Below are 20508 nucleotides of genomic sequence, written 5' to 3' on the forward strand. Positions count from 1 at the left end.
AAGTTGTCAGTGGACCTTTATTTTATTTATTTATATGTGGTGCTGAGAACTGAACCCAGTGCCTCACACATCTAGGCAAACACTCTACCACTGAGCCACAATCCCAGCCTCCATAAAATATTTTTAAGTTAATGAATACCTTAAAAGAAGAGGTGTGCCCTGTTTCTTGCTAAACATAATGCCTCCTTATAAAATAAAATTTTTAAAAAACTTGATTTTATTCATTTTGGACTCCTCTTGAGACATTTTTCTATCAGAAAAGCATTAATTCTCAACTGTTTCCTTCAATCTATAAAGAAGCTCAGGTCTTTCCTACTTTTAGAAGGGAGGTGGGGAATCTTCCTGTAGCCCTTCATCTTCCTATAAGTACCATACTCTTCTATTCTGGTCTCTGCCAGACTTCTTGTGAATCTGTATTTACTGTCTGTGCTTCCTCACTTCTGGCTTACTCTTTAATAGCTTTCATTTCTACTAGCCTCAGAAATGACCAAGTGGCCTTGTAACTATTAAATCCATTTTCTTTTTCATTTTTCAATCTAACTTGATTCTTGTGGCATATAACACTACATCCTTCCCTGTAATACCACTCTCTCTGGTTGACCCACCTCAGCTAGACTGTTCCATCTCAATCTCTTTCTTTGTTTCTTCCCATGTCTCAGATGTTGCCAATTTTTTAGGATCTGGTGTTATAAATACTTCTCAGCAGAAAATCCATAGGCAGTGTCATTTCCATATACCTCCTTTATGCTGATGACTTCCAAATTTGTATGTTGAGGTTTGCGCTCCAGGCTTCGATTTCTGACTTTACTGGAATTTCCTTTTGTATGTCCTATAGAAAATACTCATTCATCATGTCCTAAATGAAATTCACTATTTTTTAAAAACCATTTGACTTTGTATTTGAAGTGTAATAATAGAATCTAATCCATAGGGTAATTTTAAGAATTGAATAAGACAGTGCATAAAACAAGCTTAGTATTAAATTCTGGCACACAAAAAGCATACAATAAATAATAGTTACATTATCACATAATAGTTTTCCCTATTAGACTGCAAGTTGTTTGAAGTCAAGGACCATATCCTCAAACTCTGCACTATCCTTGACTTGTAAGATGCTCTTTAAGCATTGAGTTAAAATTAATAATAATCTGTGGGATAAACAGTTTGTGTAATCCTTTCAATTTCAGATGTTGGGTTTTTGTTTTGTTTTTTTCTCCCTAGGTGCATTATGTTGTAATCATTCTAAGGATAACCAAATGTGCCGTGATGTATGTGAACAGGTAAGCTTGATCAAAATTGTAGAGGCTGTCAATTATGTAACTGCTTATTAAGTTTAATAACTTTGGAGAAATCTATTGGACATTACCTTAACCATATGATCAGAGTTCACATCACCAATATTAGGACAAATTGACATATGTCTGCTGATACAATGCAGTGAGAAGAAACACAGCATCTTATAAAGCATTCCTGCCAAAAATTCATACCGTGAATCATGAAGAAACAATCAGGTAAACCCAGATTGAGGGATATTCTTCAAAACAGCAGCCTATAATCCTCAAAATTATCACTTCTATTAAAAATATCAGTTATTATAAAAACAAAGAAAGGCTGAGAACCTGTTCCAGATTAAAGGAAACTAAAGAGAAGTTAGGACAACTAAATGCAGTGCATGATCCTGGATTGGATCCTGGAATTTAAAAAAAAAAATTGCCATAAATGATGTTATTAGATAAATTGGTGAAATTGTTGAATATGGACTTAACATTAGCTAGTACTGTATCAGCATTTTTATCCTGAATTTAGTCATTATATTGTAGTTAGTATGACAGTGTCCTTATTCTAAAGAGATACATGCAAGGTAGCAGAATACAACAGTTACTAATATGGCATTATGTAAAAATGTGGATGTGTAACCGATGTGATTCTGCAATCTGTATACGGGGTAAAAATGGGAGTTCATAACCCACTTGAATCTAAAGTATGAAATATGATATGTCAAGAGCTTTGTAATGTTTTGAACAACCAATAAAAAAAGAAAAAGAAAGAGATACATGCAAGGATTTAGGAATGAATGATCATAAATGTCTATAATAAATTCTAATATAGTTCTTCAAAATAGTAGTAATAATCATATGTATATAGAGTTATAACAAATGTTGCAAAATGTTAATAATGGGTGAATCTTGGTGAATACTATGTGGGTATTCTTTTGTATTACTCTTAACATTTTTGTAGGTTTGAATTTTTGTGCTTGAGACTTTTTATCCAAGTGTCACTGAAACAGTATTTATTCATAAAGTCCTACTTTTCTTTCATCACCTAGCCTTAGTACCTGATAAATTATGGTCTCAGACATCTTTGAAATTTTCTTCTAGTAATAATCTGGATTTTATCACTTTCTAAAACTAGGAATATAACTTACTGGGAATATAACTTCTCTCAAACAATACTATGGACTTAGTTTTGCTATTTTATTTTGAGGATTGAACCCAGGGACCACCACTGAGCTTCATCCCCAGTCCTTTTTATTTTATTTTTATCTTAAAACACAGTGTCTCTTGAGTCACTGAAGGTCTTGCTAAGTTGCTGGGGCTAGCCTTGAATTTGGGATCTTTCTGCCTCAGCCCCTTGAGTGTAAGGAATTACAATTTCATACCTGGCTATGGACTTAGATTTTTCAAGATACTCTGTGGTTATAAGACATAAGAGTGTCTCAGCTCATCTGAGTAGCTAATAGAAAATGCAGTGGTGTGCCAAATCAAAGTTTTTTGCAAATATGCTGCCAGAACAATAGCTTTTTTTTGATTGATTGATTGATTGATTGATCAATCGATCAAATCCCGGGCCTTGTGCATACCAGCCAAGCACTCTACCAGTGAGCTACATCCCCAGCCCCAGGAGAGCTCTTTAAAACAAAACTGGCCTGTTGGTGGTATCACTATAAGGAATCTTTTAAAATAACTCTTGGAGGCATTGCTTTTCTGACATTTTACTTTGTATCTTGAGGTTTGGCTTCTTCTTGCTTTTCCTACTGAGGTTCCATAAGGTTAATAATTGTGAAGAGGTGTTTCGTAATGAAACACCTGCAGCAGGTGAGATCTGGTTTCTTAAAATCTGGAATGTTAGAAATTCCATAATTTAGCAAATCAGTTGAATACTACAGTCACCCTAATAAAGAACATTCTTTTCTAACCAAGTTCTTAACTAATTGAGAAATAAGACAGATAGGTCCCAGAGTAAAACTTTAAAACTAGTTACACAGATGTTGAATGTGGCTTTATCTTTAGGCACACACTAAGTGATAGAATTTGACTCACTCCCAGAAGAAAGAGGTAAGGACTGGGTTGTGTATGTTCACTTCCTCCTACAATTTCAGCAGTCAGCTAAGTCAGACATTCAGATCATGGAAGGAGTGAGGAGTATAAAAAGATGCCTGGACAGTTAAAACTAGTAGAGCTCACACCAAATGGAAGAAAATACTAGGAGTGAGGATTTATCATTTCTGCAACCAATAGGGAATAAAGGGAGAATGGAGTCCTGATAACATTTAGATTTTGTGCTGAAGTGAATAGTCCTATAAACCCTTGATAACTAGAAGGTTGGGAAAAGGCTTTGGCTAGGGCAGGGGTTAGATTCACCTTCCTGGTGAGTAGTCTTCAAGACAGTTGAAGACTTGGAGTTAAAACCTTTGGAATTAGAACTTAGATAAAAAGGGGCATTGGTTTATAATGTGATGATTTACTATGAGTCTGTCAACATTGTCTCAGGCTAAAGGTAAGGGATCTGAGATCTGAGAAAAGGCCCTTAGCTTTAAAAAAAAAAAAAAAAGAAGAAGAAGAAAAAGAAGAAGGAGGAGGCTGTTAGCAGAGTATTCTAGAGCAGGGACTTTTGCTCAATCCCCCAATGCTTATAACAGTGCCCAGTACTGAACATTTTCAAAAATATTTCTAGATTGATTGAAATGATGGGGCTAAAAATCATACTGCAAGGATTTTATTTTAATTTAATTAAAAAGTTTAAATGTATTGTGTACTCTTTCAAATTTACAAAAATGTATTCAGTTTTTTTATATATCTTATGTCCCCAACTGTATTATAAAAATTCTTCAAATATAAGGATTATGTCTTACTTAAGTGTTGTATTTAGGCCCTTGTTTATGGAAGCTGATCAGTGAATGCAGGTTGATTGGTGAACAAATGAATAATTCCAGTGACTCAGGAGGGCAAAACAGCCTTGGCAATTTAGTCCTCAGCCCTTCAAAAAATGAAGGGCTGAGGTGTAGCTCAGTGGTAGAGCACTCCTGGGTTCATTACCCAGTACTGCCAAAAAAGAAAAAAGTTGGATGTGTCAGTAAGTCAGTGCAGAAAATGAAAATTTGGTTAGGTGAGAGGACCTTGCTTGTTTGAAGACAAGGGGAAATGAGTTATAAGTTGAGGTAAAAAGAAGTTCTTAGAATTTGATTATAAGCCCTGTGGTCTGATTATTTCTGCCTTGATTGGAGTATAAGTGTGGTTATAATTTTTTTTGGTCTGATGTGATTTATATAATAAAAGTATCTCTTTTAGATATATATTCATCTTTTTTTTTTAAGTGTGATTACCTGTTTAGTAAAAAAAAGTAACTGTTTGGGACTGGGGTTGTAGCTCAGTGGTAGTGTACTTGCCTAACGAGTGAGGCATTGGGTTCGATCCTCAGCACCATGTAAAACTTAGTGAACAAAGTAAAGGTATAAAAAAATAAAATTCAAAAAAAAGTTTTAAAAAAGTAACTGTTTATATTTAAGTCTACATTATTATCTAAAAGTGTATACATTCTGGCTTCTTTTTTCTTAGTTTAATTCATTTTACTTTATAGAATCATAGTTTTAGAGAAGGGACCTGATGGATTATCTGACTTCTAAATTTTGTTTGTTAGCTATTCAGATAACTGGAACATGAGAGTTAAATTTTTTCCCCTTATGTTCTAAGCTCTGTACTACTTTAAAATGAATTATTTCATTTAATTCTTACACCAAGCCCTCGAGGAGGTAATATCATCTGCATTTTATAGGTAAGGAAATAGAGATATAGAAAAGTTAAATAACTAACCAAGGAACAACAGGGACTCAGAGCCAAGTGTGTCTAATAATATACTTAAAATTAGTGAACAAAATAAAGTCCATTCTTATAGCCACCAAGATATAGCCATCTCCTATAATACAAAGGAGGGTGCCCATTTATTCAAAGTATATTATTTACAATCTCAGTTCCATGTTCTTTCCATTGTCCTAACCTGTTTCAAGTGCTTGGAGGTTTTTTGCTTTTTTGTTTGTTTTTGCCTTTGGTGTTTTTGAGAAGAAATGTTGAGGAACAAGGAAATGAGTTTGAAAGCATAGTTTTCCTTCTCTGTGCTTCTTTCTGTTCCACTATCAAAGTCAAATAGTTTCTCTCTTTCTCATTCATTTTTGTCTGTTGTTATTTTTTAACCATTTTTTTTCTTTCTCTCTTCCTTATCTTTTTATAATGGAAAATTGCAAATATATATGAAGGAAGTATAATGAGCTCTGTATTCATTTTTGGCATTATTAAGTCATGACTAATTGCATTTCATTTAATCTCCCCCCCCATACTCTTTCTATCCCTCCTTCCCCATTATATTGAGGCAAATTTATATTGAAGCAAATCCCAATTGTTCTGCCAGTTGATTCATACAATGTCAGTTTATATCTGTAAATTATACATATTCATTTTTTAAAATATAGCCAGGCTTGGGAGTTTGCTCAGTGGTAGAGTATGCCTAGTATTCATAAAACTCTGGGTTAGATCCCTAGCACTGCAAAAATAAATAGATAAATAACCAAAGTACCATTATCAATTATTTGAAAATGTAATATTCTAATAATAGCTAATTATTAAAATTTCTTAATTATTTAATAAAGCTTTTTAAAATTTTTTTATCAATTTAAATGAGAGGTATACATTGCAATTGGTTGTATGTCTTTTAAATATCTTCTTTTTGTTGTTGTTTTTTGACAACTTAAGAATAATTATTTGAGGGTCTTTTACCCAACAATGCTTTTAAAATGACATACTAATTACTTTTCTTTTTAAAAAATTTTTTAATTATTATAAGTATTTACTTATATTAATTATACAAATTAATGGGTTCCACTGTGACATTTCCATACATACTGATAATATACTTTAATTATATTCACCCTCCCTATTACTTCCTACTACTTTCTTTTGCCTCCCCTCTCCTTAAATGTCTTTTGATCTATAGATTTCTTCTAGTAACTTACTTGATGAGTAAATTTGATCATTTATCCTGTAGAGTTTCCCACAGTCTGTACTTTACTGTTCACATCCATGGTGTTATTTAATGCATTCCTCTTTCCTCTATATATCTTAGTAATTAGTTGTTAGATTTAGAGCAGAGCTATCCAACAGTACTTTCTACAATGATAAAAATATTCTATGACATATGTTAACCTCTGGCCACATGTGCCAAGTGAATACTTGAAATGTGATTAAGGAGACTAAGGAACTGGTTTTAATGTTATTTAATTTTAATTGATTTAAGTTTAAATTAAATAGCCACACATGACTAACAGCCATCTTATGAGACACATCTAGAAGCTTGATCAGATTGAAGTAAGGTTTTATTTTTGTTTTGTTTGTTTGACATTTCTTCCTATGAATGGTATTTTGTATCTAGTTGTCACTTTTCATGATGGTAATAGTCACTTTTAATTACCTAAATGTTTTAATTCACTAGATATAAAAAACTTGTGATATTCTATCTCTTTTTACTTCTTAACTATAATTAGCAGTGTTGGAGGAAAATGCCAACTAACTAGAACATTAAATCCCTTAGTATTCATGGATTTAATAGTCTCAACTATTTGCAGATAAACATGAAGGTCTATCTGATATGTGTAATGATTTCTAATTTACTGAGACACCAGAAGTAACTATATTAATTTAATTCCTATAAGGCTGTGAGTCATTTGGCCTGGAGAGTGAATCTTGTCAGCAACTCAGGATCTTTAGTGAAAGATGGCTTTGTCTTTATTTCATAGAGAATTTGTGTGCCATATGCTATTCACAAATTTCATATTCATCGGAGTCAAAGATATGATACTGTTTATTTTTTAATTGTCATCTGTTGACTAAAAGCATTTGTAGAACAGTTTAGAATAAATTTTTCTTTTTTTTTTTTCTTCCCTTTCCTTCTCTTTTCATCTCTTCCAGCCCCACTCCCAACAGGTTTTCTCTACTTTGGGTCAATAGAAAAGGGTCTAGACTTACTATTTTGGACTTTTTGATCACTTGCCAAATTAACCAACCGTTTAAGAAATGTTACCTCAGCTTAATTTAGATGCTTCCAAGGGTTTTCCATTTATAAAAAGAAGCTGGAAAATATTCTGGACAACTGATAAGCCTAGAGGATAATAAATTTTACTCCTTATTTTTTATAGCCAAAAAACAAAACAAATAAACAAAAAAAGCTCTACAAAAACCTTTTTTCCTCTTTTTTTTTCCTTTTGTCAAATAGATTTTCTCCTCAAAAAGTGAATCCCGACTAAAACATTTATTACAACGAGCCCCAGATTATTGCCCTGAAACAATGGTAAGTCCTACTTAAATATGAAGGTTTTTGTCTATATGAAACTAATGAGTTACTTTTAGATTAGCATAATTTTCAATGTGATTGTGGTCAGAGTGAATTGTTAGATTTAGTTAAAATATTAGATTTAGATAAATTTTTTAAAAAATCTTTACACAAATTGTTTACATAGAATATGATCTTTCATCTTTATTGTGTATTTTAGGATGTAGGAATAAAAGCAAGTTTAAATATAAATGTATTTTGGCCTTTAAATTTCACTGTAGTATTTTATTTGATATTTTGTTTTATGATTTTATTTTGATTAATTTTATGAAAACTATAGTAAACTAAATCTTATTTATTTTGATTTTTAAAAATTGGAAATAAAGGAACATATGCAGAATATTATTCCTGTATTTCCATTTTCTGGCATACTGTAGATCTGTTGCTTACCTATCTAAATCAGATTTCTTAAAATATTTCCGTTGCTTGGACTCTTCTCAGTATTTGGGATGCTCTTGAACCAAGACAATAAAGCCTGAGCTTGCATGAAAGAACCTCTTTTTATATATAGTGCCTTTGTTATGTGGAAGGGGAAAAAATGATGGTCAGTCTGATTGACATGTTTTTCTTAAGTTACTCAGGAGACACTTTTGTCTCTGTTCTTGGAAAAACAAAGAGTATCCTGAGTAACCAAACCCATCCTTAGTACTTTTAGATGGGAAAACAGGAAAAGAGTAAGCAATATTTGGTATCTCAGCTTCTTTTCTTTCCTGAATGATGTGCATTTAGCCCTTGAGCATTGATTATATGGACCCAGCCATAAATAAATTAACCATACGTAATTTCTGTAGAAATTATCTTTTTTTTTTAAATAAAAACTGGTTATCTACATAAGCCTTTTGGTGATTACAATTTCAGGTTGAAATCTGGAGTTGTATGAATTCGTCTTTGCCAGGTAAGCAGTAGAAAGTATGACATTTAGGGGTTGGGGTCGTGGCTCAGTGGTAGAGCACTTGCCTCACATGTGTGAGGCACTGGGTTCGATTCTCAGCACCAATATAAATAAATAAAATAAAGATCCATCAACAACTAAAAAAAATTAAAAAGACATTTAGTATTTAAATTTTAAAAACTTATTTTGTGAATATAAAATCTGTCATAGTCCAATAGTGTAATTTGTTCTCTGGAGTTTTTATCCTTGTCTTCCCTTCCACACCCAAATTTTCAAATGTATAATTTATTCTCATCCATTCAAACCTTTTATACTCTTATCTCCACTTCTACCATTCTTGGAAACTATTCTTTGAAAGATCACCAGGATTTCTTGATTTGTGCTTTATCTCAGTGTTTACTCTCTGATTTTCCCAAACACTTGCTGTTATGACTCTTCCAAGACCTTGGCCTTGGAACCTTATTTTCTTATATCTTTCTCCTTTTACCTACCATAAGGACTATAATTGTTTCTCCTTTCAGTGCTTTTCCCTTCTCTCTCCACACTTACTGTGGTGATGTCATTCCTTCCCAGAACTTCCCAGAACACATATGTAATATTTTGAACACAAAAATAAAGGTCCATCAACAACTTGTACTCTTGTTTGCTTCAATTAAATTAATCAATCTAATTTGTTTGTGACATAGACATCTCTTCCTAGATTCTTCATCCAGATGGTATCTAAAGTGCAAATCCAAAATCAGACTCATAACTGACTCTTTTGTGACTAGAAAACCCATAAGTTTTCTTTGATTCCCTTTTCTTTCCAGTTACATTAACTCTTCCCTTGCAAAATCTTGCAACTGTCTTCTCTATTCCTAGTTCAAGACTTTGTTATTTTGTTCTTGGGATAGAATATTATAATAACCTTATGATTGATGTTTTAATAGATTATATACATCTTTCCTGTCCTCTTCAGAAAGAATCCATCAAGCAGTATCTACTTCCATTGGAATAAAGCCCAAATTTCTTATCCTGGCATTCATGGTCTTCTAAAATTAAGGCTCATTCTAGCCCTGGTTAAAGCCAGTGTCTTGGGGTGTGGGGCTGGGGAAGGGGGGTTATACCTTATATATCTCTGAATTCTGGAGGCTGCCACTTCTTTAAAGTTTTTGTATTTCAGACAAATTGAGCTGTTTTGTCTTCCTGGAATTGTCCACCTCCTTCCCTGTTTTCCTAGTTATCTCTTTACCTAGTGTCCTGGAATTCATACACATACATACACATTCTCCACACATACAAACTGTAATCTCCGTAATGGAATAAATCATGTGTTTTATCTATTTCATACTTTCATAGCCCACATAATACGTAAGAGAGTACCTTTTCTATATAACTACTGAATAAATGTAAAAGATGGTTGAATAATATTTTCTAATATTACTGGATACATAGAAACAACAACACTGCATTATTAATAGCCCACAGAGTTTATGACCTACAAGGTTTCTATTCATAATTCTTTCTAACATGTGAGAAATTCTGAATAGCAAGTAGCTAAGATTTAGAGGAAACCATACTAGACAGTGGGGCTAGATAGAAGTCTGTGCCCCTTATGCATTAAGAACACATGGAGATGAAGAAACGTATAATGTGCAATATTTTTAGTTTTTATAATTGATGTGGTTTATAATAATCAACTTCAGTGCAGTTTATAATTATACTTTGAGAGCTTTGTCTATCTATAAACTGTTTGTTTTGCTTAATGTTTTTCAGTAGAATACTTAAATTTGTTGTATTAAGTCCTAGATTCTTATTACCTATTGCCTTGAATTCCCCACATTTTTTTCAAATGTAAATAATAATTTAATGTAATGCAGATGTTTATCTCTAGATCTGTGTATTACATAGAAATGGCATAGAGCATTTTTTAAAGCAAATAAAGGAAGATTTGCAGCATTCCTACAAACATGTCTTTTCTCCTTTCATTGTTCACTTGTTTTTTCTTTTCTGTTCCTTCATTCATTCATTTCTTCCTTCCTTCCTTCCTTTCTTCCTTTATTTATTTTTAATACCAGAGTGTACTCTACCACTGACCTACATCATGAGATCTTTTTTATTTTGAGACAGGGTCTTACTAAGCTGCCAAACTGGCCTTGAATTTGCAGTCCTCCTGTCTCAGCCTCCTGGGTTGCTGGGATTAGAGGCATACACGGTCATGCCGGGCTCTATAGTTACTTCTTATGTTCCCGAATTTTATATGAGCAGTCAGTCATTTTTTTGACATTAGATCACAAAGGGTCTAAGACCATTTTAAAAGCCTTTTTATAATTTTATAATCTTTTGATTTCAAAGTACTTTTGTTAGAGAAATAGCTGTTGTGTATAAATTGAACCAAAAATAGTACATAGTCATTTTGCCATGATTAAGTGTGCCCTTCAAAGTCAGGACTACCTCACAGAAATTGTTCTTGCATGTATCCTAAGTATCATTATTTAAACAGCATCATAGGTTTTTACTCTTCTACATATATAATATTTTGAACACAAAAATACCTGTACTCTTGTTTGCTTCAATTAAATTAGAATCTTTGCCTCTGATTCTGTCTATAAAAATAAGAAGAGGCCTCTCCGTTACTTTCCTCTCTCTATGTGTCCTCTGATAGAGTGGGAATGACTTCATAAAGTTTAGGTTGAACTGAGAAAAGTCAAGAAGCAGAAGACCTGGTAATTACGCTTTGTGGGACCCTAAGGAGACTGATAAGCACTGGGAATTAAGAGTGAAGGAAAGGGCTTAAGATTTTGATGCCCTGCTATCTGGGTGAATTTTCCTGTGGTCATCCTCTTTGACTTATAGTGGTTTCCCTAAAACATTTTGTTGTACTGTTTGTCTTTGTTGCTACTTATGAAAAACATTTGAACATTTTGTTTTTAAGGTGTGTTTAAGAAGTCTGATGGCTGGGTCGGCTTAGGTTGCTGTGAACTGGCTATTGCCTTGGAATGTCGACAGGCATGCAAGCAGGTAACACCTGGCAATCAGGCTTTTCTGCATCATGAAGTATAGTTTAGATTACTGTGCATATGTTATACAGTTAGCTGTACATATGATTTAGGCCTTGCCTGCTTTATTGCATTGGATAGGTGACCCATAGAAACTGCAAAGTTTGTCGTTTCTTTCGTGGATCATTTTCTTTTAGATTTGTTCTTTTTTCAGTTATGGCTGCTACATGTAAGATCTTCAGCCTTCTCCTATTCTTTCTTATCTTACTTCTCTCTGCCATGCAAAGAAAGAATTTTATAGGAATCAGGGCCTTTCACGCTTTGTCCATGGTCATGCGGAGTCAATGCTGAGTGTCTCCAAATAGTCATGTAACATTTGCATATGCTTGGACAAAAGAAGTTGACACAGTTGACCTATTTCATTTTCATCTCCCTTTCTCTTTTATCATGGCTTTACCCTGAGCATGTTCTCATATCTCTTCTCTTAACCTAAGTGGTATGTGACTCCTACATGAGTTATGGCTTCTTTTTGATTTGATGTATCTCTGGTCCATTTCAGGCTAGGTCCTTGAGTTCTTCCTCACTGCATATTTTCATAGTGCCTCCCTGGAATGGGAAAAGTCACCACCACCCAGTCTTCTTCACTCCAAATGGTGGGAGTAGACTTAACTAGAAAACTAATTGTTTAGATAGTGGTTTAATGAACATAAAACCACAACTGGAAAGGCTTCTCATTTTCTTCTTGTAGGGACTGATCTTTTAACAAAACTATATGAGACATGGTGTCACCTTCACTTTTACACAAACCAGTATGTACCATAGCCTAAGCAATACTCTTTGGGTAGCACATGGCCTAGCTATATGCGTTTTCCTTTAGGCATTAGAGTGAAGCTAAGTTGTACAAGATTGTACTGTAATGGGTCTAGTGAGATATAAAGCAGTTTTCAACCCATTCTGCTTTCCTTTCCCATCCCCATCAACTGGCTTATTCTAAATTGCATGGGCTTAGATGACAGAGTAGGAGGAAATGAAATAAGAGACTAGAGTCTATGGCTCTGAAATTATGTCTTTAAATGGAGACTAATGTCATGTAGAAGATTAACTGGTTTTCAGCAGATTTGTTTTGCCTTTTTTACATAAAGTGCATACTTTCATGTGTTTCTCTGTATATCAGTTTCTCATCTATAAAGGTGATAATATCTTTTTAAGCTTATAAAAGAATTATATAAAAGGAACTTTTTTTACTTGCCTGACATAGTACCCTTTCTTTCTTTAGTTGTCCTCTCGACTATACATGGCCCTTTTCTGAGAAAATTGACTCTGTAAGTTCAGTGTGAAAGCTTTGAGTATACAGGGTTAAAGAAAAACCAAAATATAAGGGCCCTGGCAGAGCTTCACAAGAAAATTTGCTGTGGCAGAGCTTCACAAGAAAATTTGCTAGAATGGAATTCAGCTTAAAAAAAAAAAAAAAAAAGTCCTCTGATTTACATTTCCTTCAAAGTCATCTTGTTTCTGAAATAACAAAAGAACCATGTTATTATATGAGATTAAAACCATAAAAGTTAGAGTGAGGCCCTAGTATACTGAATAGATCCTAGAATGATGTTTGTTTTAAGGACATTGTGTGAAATTTATTGTATTTTAGGAACTTTTAAAATATCTGATTATAAGATTTTTCATGATAAAATAACAAATACTACACTGGCCATTGACATACTAATATGTGCTCTTTTTTATCTTTGCTAAATAACATGTATAATAAATTAATGGAGAAATGTGTTGACTTTTAGGCATCTTCAAAGAACGATATTTCCAAAGTTTGCAGAAAAGAATATGAGGTATGCATTTTATTTAACAAATATGGTATCCTATTCAGATATTATCAGAATTGACAAAAAACACTTAAATTTCAAAAGTGAGTTTATTTTTACACCAACTGCCTTCTACTTTACAGAAAATTTAGCTTTGACTAAAATGTCATTGCTTTGTTTAGAAATGTATGTCTTTAATTAATTTTGGTATTAATTTTAAAGAAATGCCTTAATCTAGCATACAAAGTGTTTAACCAAAATATTTTTATAACAAAGCAACTGGTTTTGCTAAGACTGCGAAATCATTTTTCTTTGGTTCTATATCCTCTTTTTACCCCTTTTCTTATCTCTTGACCTATCTAGGTATTCCTTTTTTTTAAAATCTCTATTATAAATATAAACAAAAATAAAATCACACTGCTAGTGTGCATAGCTTCAAACTTTTCTAACATCTTGCATTTGAGGGAAAATACTAAGTTACAAAGGCTGTGCTAAATTTGAAACTCTTGTCTCCCACTGATGGAATTTCAAGCACTGTGGTATCTAGATAGGGAAGATACTAGGGCAGAAGTAGAGAAGGTATTTTCTGTCAAGCAGAAGATTTTCCCTGATGTGAGAAAGACTCCTTTTGGGGGCTAGAAAATGCTTATTTTCTAGAACTCCATTGTTAAATGAGATAATTTTATAGTTTTTCGTACTATAAGGTGATGTAATTAAGGAGACTTAAGTGCACATGCCCCTCATTGATCATTTTTATATCTAAACATTGGGAGAAGAAAGAATAACTCATAACTACTTCTAGATTATACTTCTGATTTTTTTCTTTTCTTTTCTCAAAGCCTATAATTATCTTTCTTAACATTTTTAAACTGGAAAATCTTATTTATCTTTTGTTCCATTGTATTGTTGGCTAAGTTATATCTGTTCCTCTGAAGACAGATTTCCAAATAAGCTGTAGCTCTTCCCTGTTCTTACTAAAAAAGCCTTGCTACCAAGAAGTAAAAGGTCCTTCCCCCCCCCCATCTCTCTACCTTTGATGTGACCAGTTTGGGTTTCTCTTGAACAAAGTGGCTAACTATGATAATTCCTTCTTTTCTCCCACATGATGTCTGACACTGTCCATCTCCTGTAGCCTGTCCTCCATAATTTTAGTGTGCTTCCTTCTCTTGTCTGGATTTCTGCATTGCCCTAGGAAGTCTACCAGTATGTGTTGATGAAGGACGGGACAGGAAAGGTAAGAGAGACACTGTCCTATGATAGAAATAAGAACAGTTTGGTTTTCAGTCAATCCTCCCTTACTTGAATTAGAATTAAGTAACCATTCTCCAAGAGTCTACATGACAAGAAGGTTCTTTATTTTTATATTAAAAGCTGACCTCCCAAATTATTCAAGATAATGTAGACTCAGTTTGGTTTTTTATGTTACTTAGAAACAAAGAGGCAGGAGCACTTATACAGGATAAGATTTCTGCATTATAAATCCTAAAAAACAGTAACTGTTCAAGTCTACTAGCAATAATGACTACTTGTTGTAAAGTAAATTTGGTGTAATGCAGCCTGTTTTCTCATTGGTTTTTTATCACTATCCAAAACAAGGCTTTTAATATCTTTTTTCTGGAGTGGTCATGGATAAATTCTTAGATATTTAATCCCTTTCTTTAGGCTTATAATTTTAAGGATAGCATTTCCCTTAAAGGATGGTTTTACGTAGTTTGATTCAAGATTCAGAGAGTTGGTAATTACATTTGGAGGAGCTTAAATTATCTTTACTGGAAAGATGCTACAGAGTCCCTTTTGAGGAGTTTTCCTAGAAATTTACTTATGTGAATAAAGTTTAAAAAATGGTAATGCTATAGCCAGGCACCATGGCTCACGCCTATAATTTCAGCTACTTAGGAAGCTGAGGCAGGAGATCTCAAATTTGAGGCCAGTCTCAACAACATAACAAGATCTTATCTCAAAATGATGAGCATCTAGCCCAGTGGTAGAACACTGTCCTGGCATGTGCAGATGTGTAATACTGGACTAAATCCCCCATATTACAACAATAAAAAGAAAAAAAAAGGAAAGAAAAAAAAGGAAAAAAATTATAATGCCATTTAAGATTCTGTTTTGTTCTAACCAATGTAAGATAAACAAGTGAAATATAAAGCATTGTTACATCTGATATTTATAGAGTGTACTGAGAGGCTGTTTTATATATTAGAAAACACAGACTGGAATCAGTCTTAGGTTAAAATTCTGATTAAACTACTTATAGCTTAACTTCAAATACTAGACAGTTATAGCTAATTGAGTGAAATTAACTAAAATATATGTTGCACTCATAAGGGCTCGGGGAAATCCAAAATAGAACAAGCATGTTGGGAGTTAGCAGAAAAAACTTTGCAAAAGAGAAAGACCTGAAAGGGTTGGTATAATTTGGTTGTTAATAATACCATGGCTGGACACAGTGATGCACACATGTAATCCCAGTGGCTAGGGAAGCTGAGGCAGGAGGATCACAAGTTCAAAGCTATCCTTAGCAATGGTGAAACACTAAGCAACTCAGTGAGACTGTCTCGAAATAAAATACAAAATAGGGCTGGGGACGTGTCTCAGTGGTTGAGTGTCCCTGAGTTTAATCCCAGTATCAAAAAGTAGATAAAAAATAAGACCATGGATCAAAGGCACATTAGCAAAAAAAAAAAAATGCACATAACTTATGCAGGGAGCAAAGAGAAGACAGCCCTGTTTGGGGCTGAGAATCTGTGCTTGGAAAGATTCTGGAAAGATGACATTTGGAGGCTCCACTCATTATTAAATAGAGATGATGATGATTTGGAAAAAAAAGATTAACATGACAAATTGCAAAGCCAATATTTTAAAAAGCTTAAACTCTTAGTTTTGTGCAGACTAAGTTTTAGCTCCTCTAAATCCCTAACTTAGCTAAAAATATATAAGGTCAAGCCAGCAATAGGATGATGGCAATAGAATCAAGTATTCAAGAGTAAGTCAAAGATTTGAAGACAGAATTTAACTGGATTTGTTATAATGTTTTGAATGTGAGAGATGATGTTCAAGGAGATATAATAAACACTACTAATCTTTTAAGCCTAGTTCCTTGGCATAACATTTACTATTTTCCATGCTTGAAGGCACTGTATAGATCTCTTTCTGGCAATAGGGCAGACTTGGTATCTAGACCAGTCCTCCAGATGAAAGCAATTTAAAATGCTAGTTTATGGGGCTGGGACTGTGGCTCAGTGGGAGAGTACTTGCCTAGCATATGTGAGGCACTGAGTTTGAGCCTCAGCACCACGTAAAGATAAATAAAGGTATTGTCCATCTATAACTAAACAATAAAGATATTTTTTAAAAAGACTGTTAAAATGCTAGTTTAATTTGCTGGAAAGAAAATATGGAATTCTCAGACCAAAAAATAAGACAGGAATCCAGAAAAGAGCACTAAAAATGACATTAGCACTGAGGATATTTGATGAATAACTTCTATAGTGTTGTAGCTTTAGAAGTCAAGAGATATATCTTTGGTTCTGATCAAAGATGGAAAACCTAATAATTGTAGTACCCTCTGCTTCCCACCAATAAAATTGGGATCCCAAAGGGGCTACACTGTCAGTATTAGGATAATCAAGAAATACATTCAACAAGTAAAATTAATTAATTAATTAATTAAATTTTTTCTGAAAAGAAATATGTTCATTTCCTCCCCTTCTAAGGGCCTACAAAGAAAATTGCTTCTCTCAGACATTTACAATATAAGCTGGCCTTCACTTGAGTTTGTAGCCCACATTATACTGAATATTGATACAACATCAAACTGAGAATTTATTTAAAGTGATTCTAAAGTTTTTTTAAAGTGTTTCTAGTGGCTCTTAGGTGCCTGAGACAAAATAACATAAATCCTTTCTGGGGAAAAGATTCTTATTTCAGACTTCTTGAATTTTCATAAAGTTCTAAGAAAAATAAACAACTCATGTGTAAATAAATCCCCAAATTCACCAGAAAACAAGTTTCATCAAATGAACTAGCAGGGATAATGGTGAACAGAATCGGTCCTGAAAATACTTCAGATATAGAAATTATCAGATGCAGACTATAAAATGTTTTATGTATTTAAGAAATAAAATACAGTGAGAGTAAGCATAGTTGAAAAAGAATTTCCAGAAAAAGCATAGTTGAAATAAAAACACAATGGATGGATATTGTAGCAGATTAAATACAATCAAGTGAGTAAATTGGAAGGTAGAACTGAAGTTATGGAAAAGCAGCACAGAAGGACATAAAGCTAAAAGGTAGTTCAAGAGACTGAACAGAGTAAGACTCATCTTCTCATTGAAGAACTAGAAGAAAAGTAATGTGGTAGAGGCAATGTTTCCAGAAGCCCAACAAATCCCCAGCCGGATTTTTTCTTTATACATTATAGATACACATGACAAAATCGTAAAAGCAGTTGGAAAAAATGACATTGCATTCAAAGGAGACCAACAGCAGATTTCCCAGTAGCAACAAAGGAAGCCAGAGATCAGTGAAATGATACTTATATGCTTCTGAAAGAAAGTAAACATCAACCTAGATTCTCTTACCACCAAAAATATTTTTCAAGAAATATTAAGATATTTCCAGATCCTTGCTAGAAGTGCTTCTCCAAAGAAAGTTTTGAAAGATCTAGTCCATCAGAAAATTATTTGAAATGCAAAAGGGAATGTGAGTCAGGCATGTTGGCACACGCCTATAATCTCAGCAACTCAGGAGGCTGAGGCAGGAGGATTGCGAATTCAGAGACCCACTCTGAATAAAGTACAAAAAGTGCTGAGGATGTTGCTCAGTGGTCGAGTGCTCTCAGGTTCAATCTGTGATACCCCCACCCTCAAAAAAAAGGAAATGTGAAAGTAGAAACCAGGTAAATTAAAACACGTATTTTATAAAATAATGGTAATGAATTATTGGATTTCAAATTGAGAATTAAAATACACACAGCAACAATAGCAGATTCATTAGAAAGGCGATTAAAGAAATTGAAGCATTTTGAATATTAGGTCCTTTTAATGTAAAGACCCATATTTCTAAGGTGGTTAGAAATACAGGACTAAATATAAGGAGAGATGTCATGCCCGAAGTGAACCTTGAAGTAACGCTTGAACATTGAGGATGTGAATGAAAGTTCCATGAAAGAGAGCTGGGTTTTGAAGATTGCTTCATTAAGAACTGGAAGAGAAGGAGCAGATATGGATAATGGCAGTTCAGTGACCAAATGAAATGACTTTAGTTCAATGACCAAATTGAAATGAGATGTTCCATAAAAAGAGAACTTTCTATCACTGGAAATGTACAAAGTCTTATGGGATTCACACATTGCAGAGGGAATTTTAGCAATGGATAGGAGATTCAAATAATGTTCTTCTAGTTTTTCAGTTTTCATTTTGAACAACACCTGGGAGTTCTTCCTTCAGTACTTAAGAGTACTTCTTTGAAGATTACCTCTTTGATTAAGGTCACCAAACTTTGGTCTATAAGATATGCCAAAATCAATCATTAACTTAATGACTACATCAACATGTTCAAGTGTCATGGGAATGAATACTCAATTCTAGGTTCTCCTTACATTTTCACAAGTGCAGTCCTTAGTCCACCTAAGTATTGCTTAGGCCATATGAGATTTACAAGATATGCAATACTAGAACCTGAGCTCATATTCAAAATATTCAACAGTTGGCATGACAGGCACAAACAGAGCAGATGCTAGTTATATACGTAGAGCCATACAAGTGCATACTGGCTGATATAGAGCTAAAGTAAACATGAACTTGATGTTTTCTATGAAGTGAGACAAAGTAGAGATTCTTTTTTTTTTTTTTTTTTTTGCATAGTCTTTGTCCAAATCATAGCTGTAAACATTTTCTTTTGGCCACCAAATGTAATGATTTTTAAAAATTTTTCCTGATCATTGATAGCTGTTTTTTTCCTTGAGTATCAGAATAAACATCATTAAGATGATGTGAGACTGGTACATTTCCAGAGACCTGGCAATGGCTACAAAGTAATAAGATAAACTTTATTTTTGGATTCATAAACCATTCCATAGCTTAAATTTCAGACATTACTTGCTACTTTCTTAACACAATGACCATAAATATGAACACCTTTCCATTTGTTGCATGATCAACTGAAGTACTTTGCTACAAATTTACTGTCAAACTTTTACATTTTTACTTATTTCTTCTTTCACAGATTCTTCTCTAGGATTTCCTTCATATTCTTTTTAGAAATGTCATTGTAATTTCTCTCCTTTAATTCTTGGCTTTCTTCATTCTAGTTATTTGATGTTATTTTATTAAGAAAGGTGAGATATTATGAAGGAAAGTCAGTAGGAGTACTTTGTGGGGACTTATTTTTAATCTTAAGGCAGTTAAGTTTTAAGCTAAATAGTTGTTAATACAACTAAAATATTGTTCTGCCTTTGGGTTCTGCTTCTGTGAAAATGATGATAAAATTAAGGCTCTGAAAATATTAAAAAGAGACTCTTAGAACCACAAAAACAAACACTGTCAGCCTTGAGAATTCAGAGGCCCTATGTTCAATCCCCAGCAATCATGTGCTACTTTGTCCCAACAAAGCCTTCAGGACCTAAATATAAATAAAGTGTTTAGTGAATGCTGAGGAAACTTCAAGAATTGTTAGGATAGCTGGGGATGTGGCTCGGTTGTTAAGCACCCCTCGGTTGTTAAGTACAATCCCTAGTACCAAAACAAAACAAAACAAAACAAAAAAAAGAATTGAAGACTGTGAATGGGAGACTTTGTAAATGGTAAGATGGTATGCAGGCATGCTACATCAGAGTGGAGTAGAGCCGTTACCTGCAGCTGATGAGCTCCAAAAAGAGCGAAACCGATAAGGTCCTGCAGTACTGGCTTAAGACAGTATAAAACCTTGATTATGTTCTATTTGTAGGTTGTTTTGTTTTGTCATATTTGTATTGTTGTTTGGGGAGAGGAGTAACTCCTATTTAGTCTCCTTGCCCTAGTATATTTTCTAATTCATTCCTGTCTGAAGTCATCTGAATGAGAGCATCTCCTAAAAGAAATCTGATAAGTTAGATTAGTTTGTGATCTAGTCTAATTTTAAATAGCCAGGGTTTTTCTACTAGGCAATCTCACCTAGCCCCATAGGT

At 33.7% G+C, this 20508-nt stretch overlaps 1 protein-coding gene across 4 annotated transcripts in view; it reads left to right on the forward strand.

Moving 5' to 3' along the window:
- Reck (reversion inducing cysteine rich protein with kazal motifs) overlaps positions 1-20508 on the forward strand; it is a 77992-nt gene that overhangs the window by 13488 nt on the left and 43996 nt on the right. The window contains exons 2-7 of one of the 4 annotated variants that reach the window (XM_078047815.1): positions 1222-1280; positions 7540-7614; positions 8515-8551; positions 11463-11548; positions 13317-13364; positions 14530-14571. In XM_078047815.1, coding sequence (XP_077903941.1) covers positions 1222-1280; positions 7540-7614; positions 8515-8551; positions 11463-11548; positions 13317-13364; positions 14530-14571 — 347 coding nt within the window. Of the gene's footprint in view, positions 1-1221; positions 1281-7539; positions 7615-8514; positions 8552-11462; positions 11549-13316; positions 13365-14469; positions 14572-20508 lie in introns of those variants that run through there. The other 3 variants (XM_005326269.3, XM_078047816.1, XM_021726983.3) reach the window with 3 other exon arrangements.

The sequence above is a fragment of the Ictidomys tridecemlineatus genome, chromosome 4, assembly GCF_052094955.1.
Source record: "Ictidomys tridecemlineatus isolate mIctTri1 chromosome 4, mIctTri1.hap1, whole genome shotgun sequence".
Classification (NCBI taxonomy): Eukaryota; Metazoa; Chordata; class Mammalia; order Rodentia; family Sciuridae; genus Ictidomys; species Ictidomys tridecemlineatus.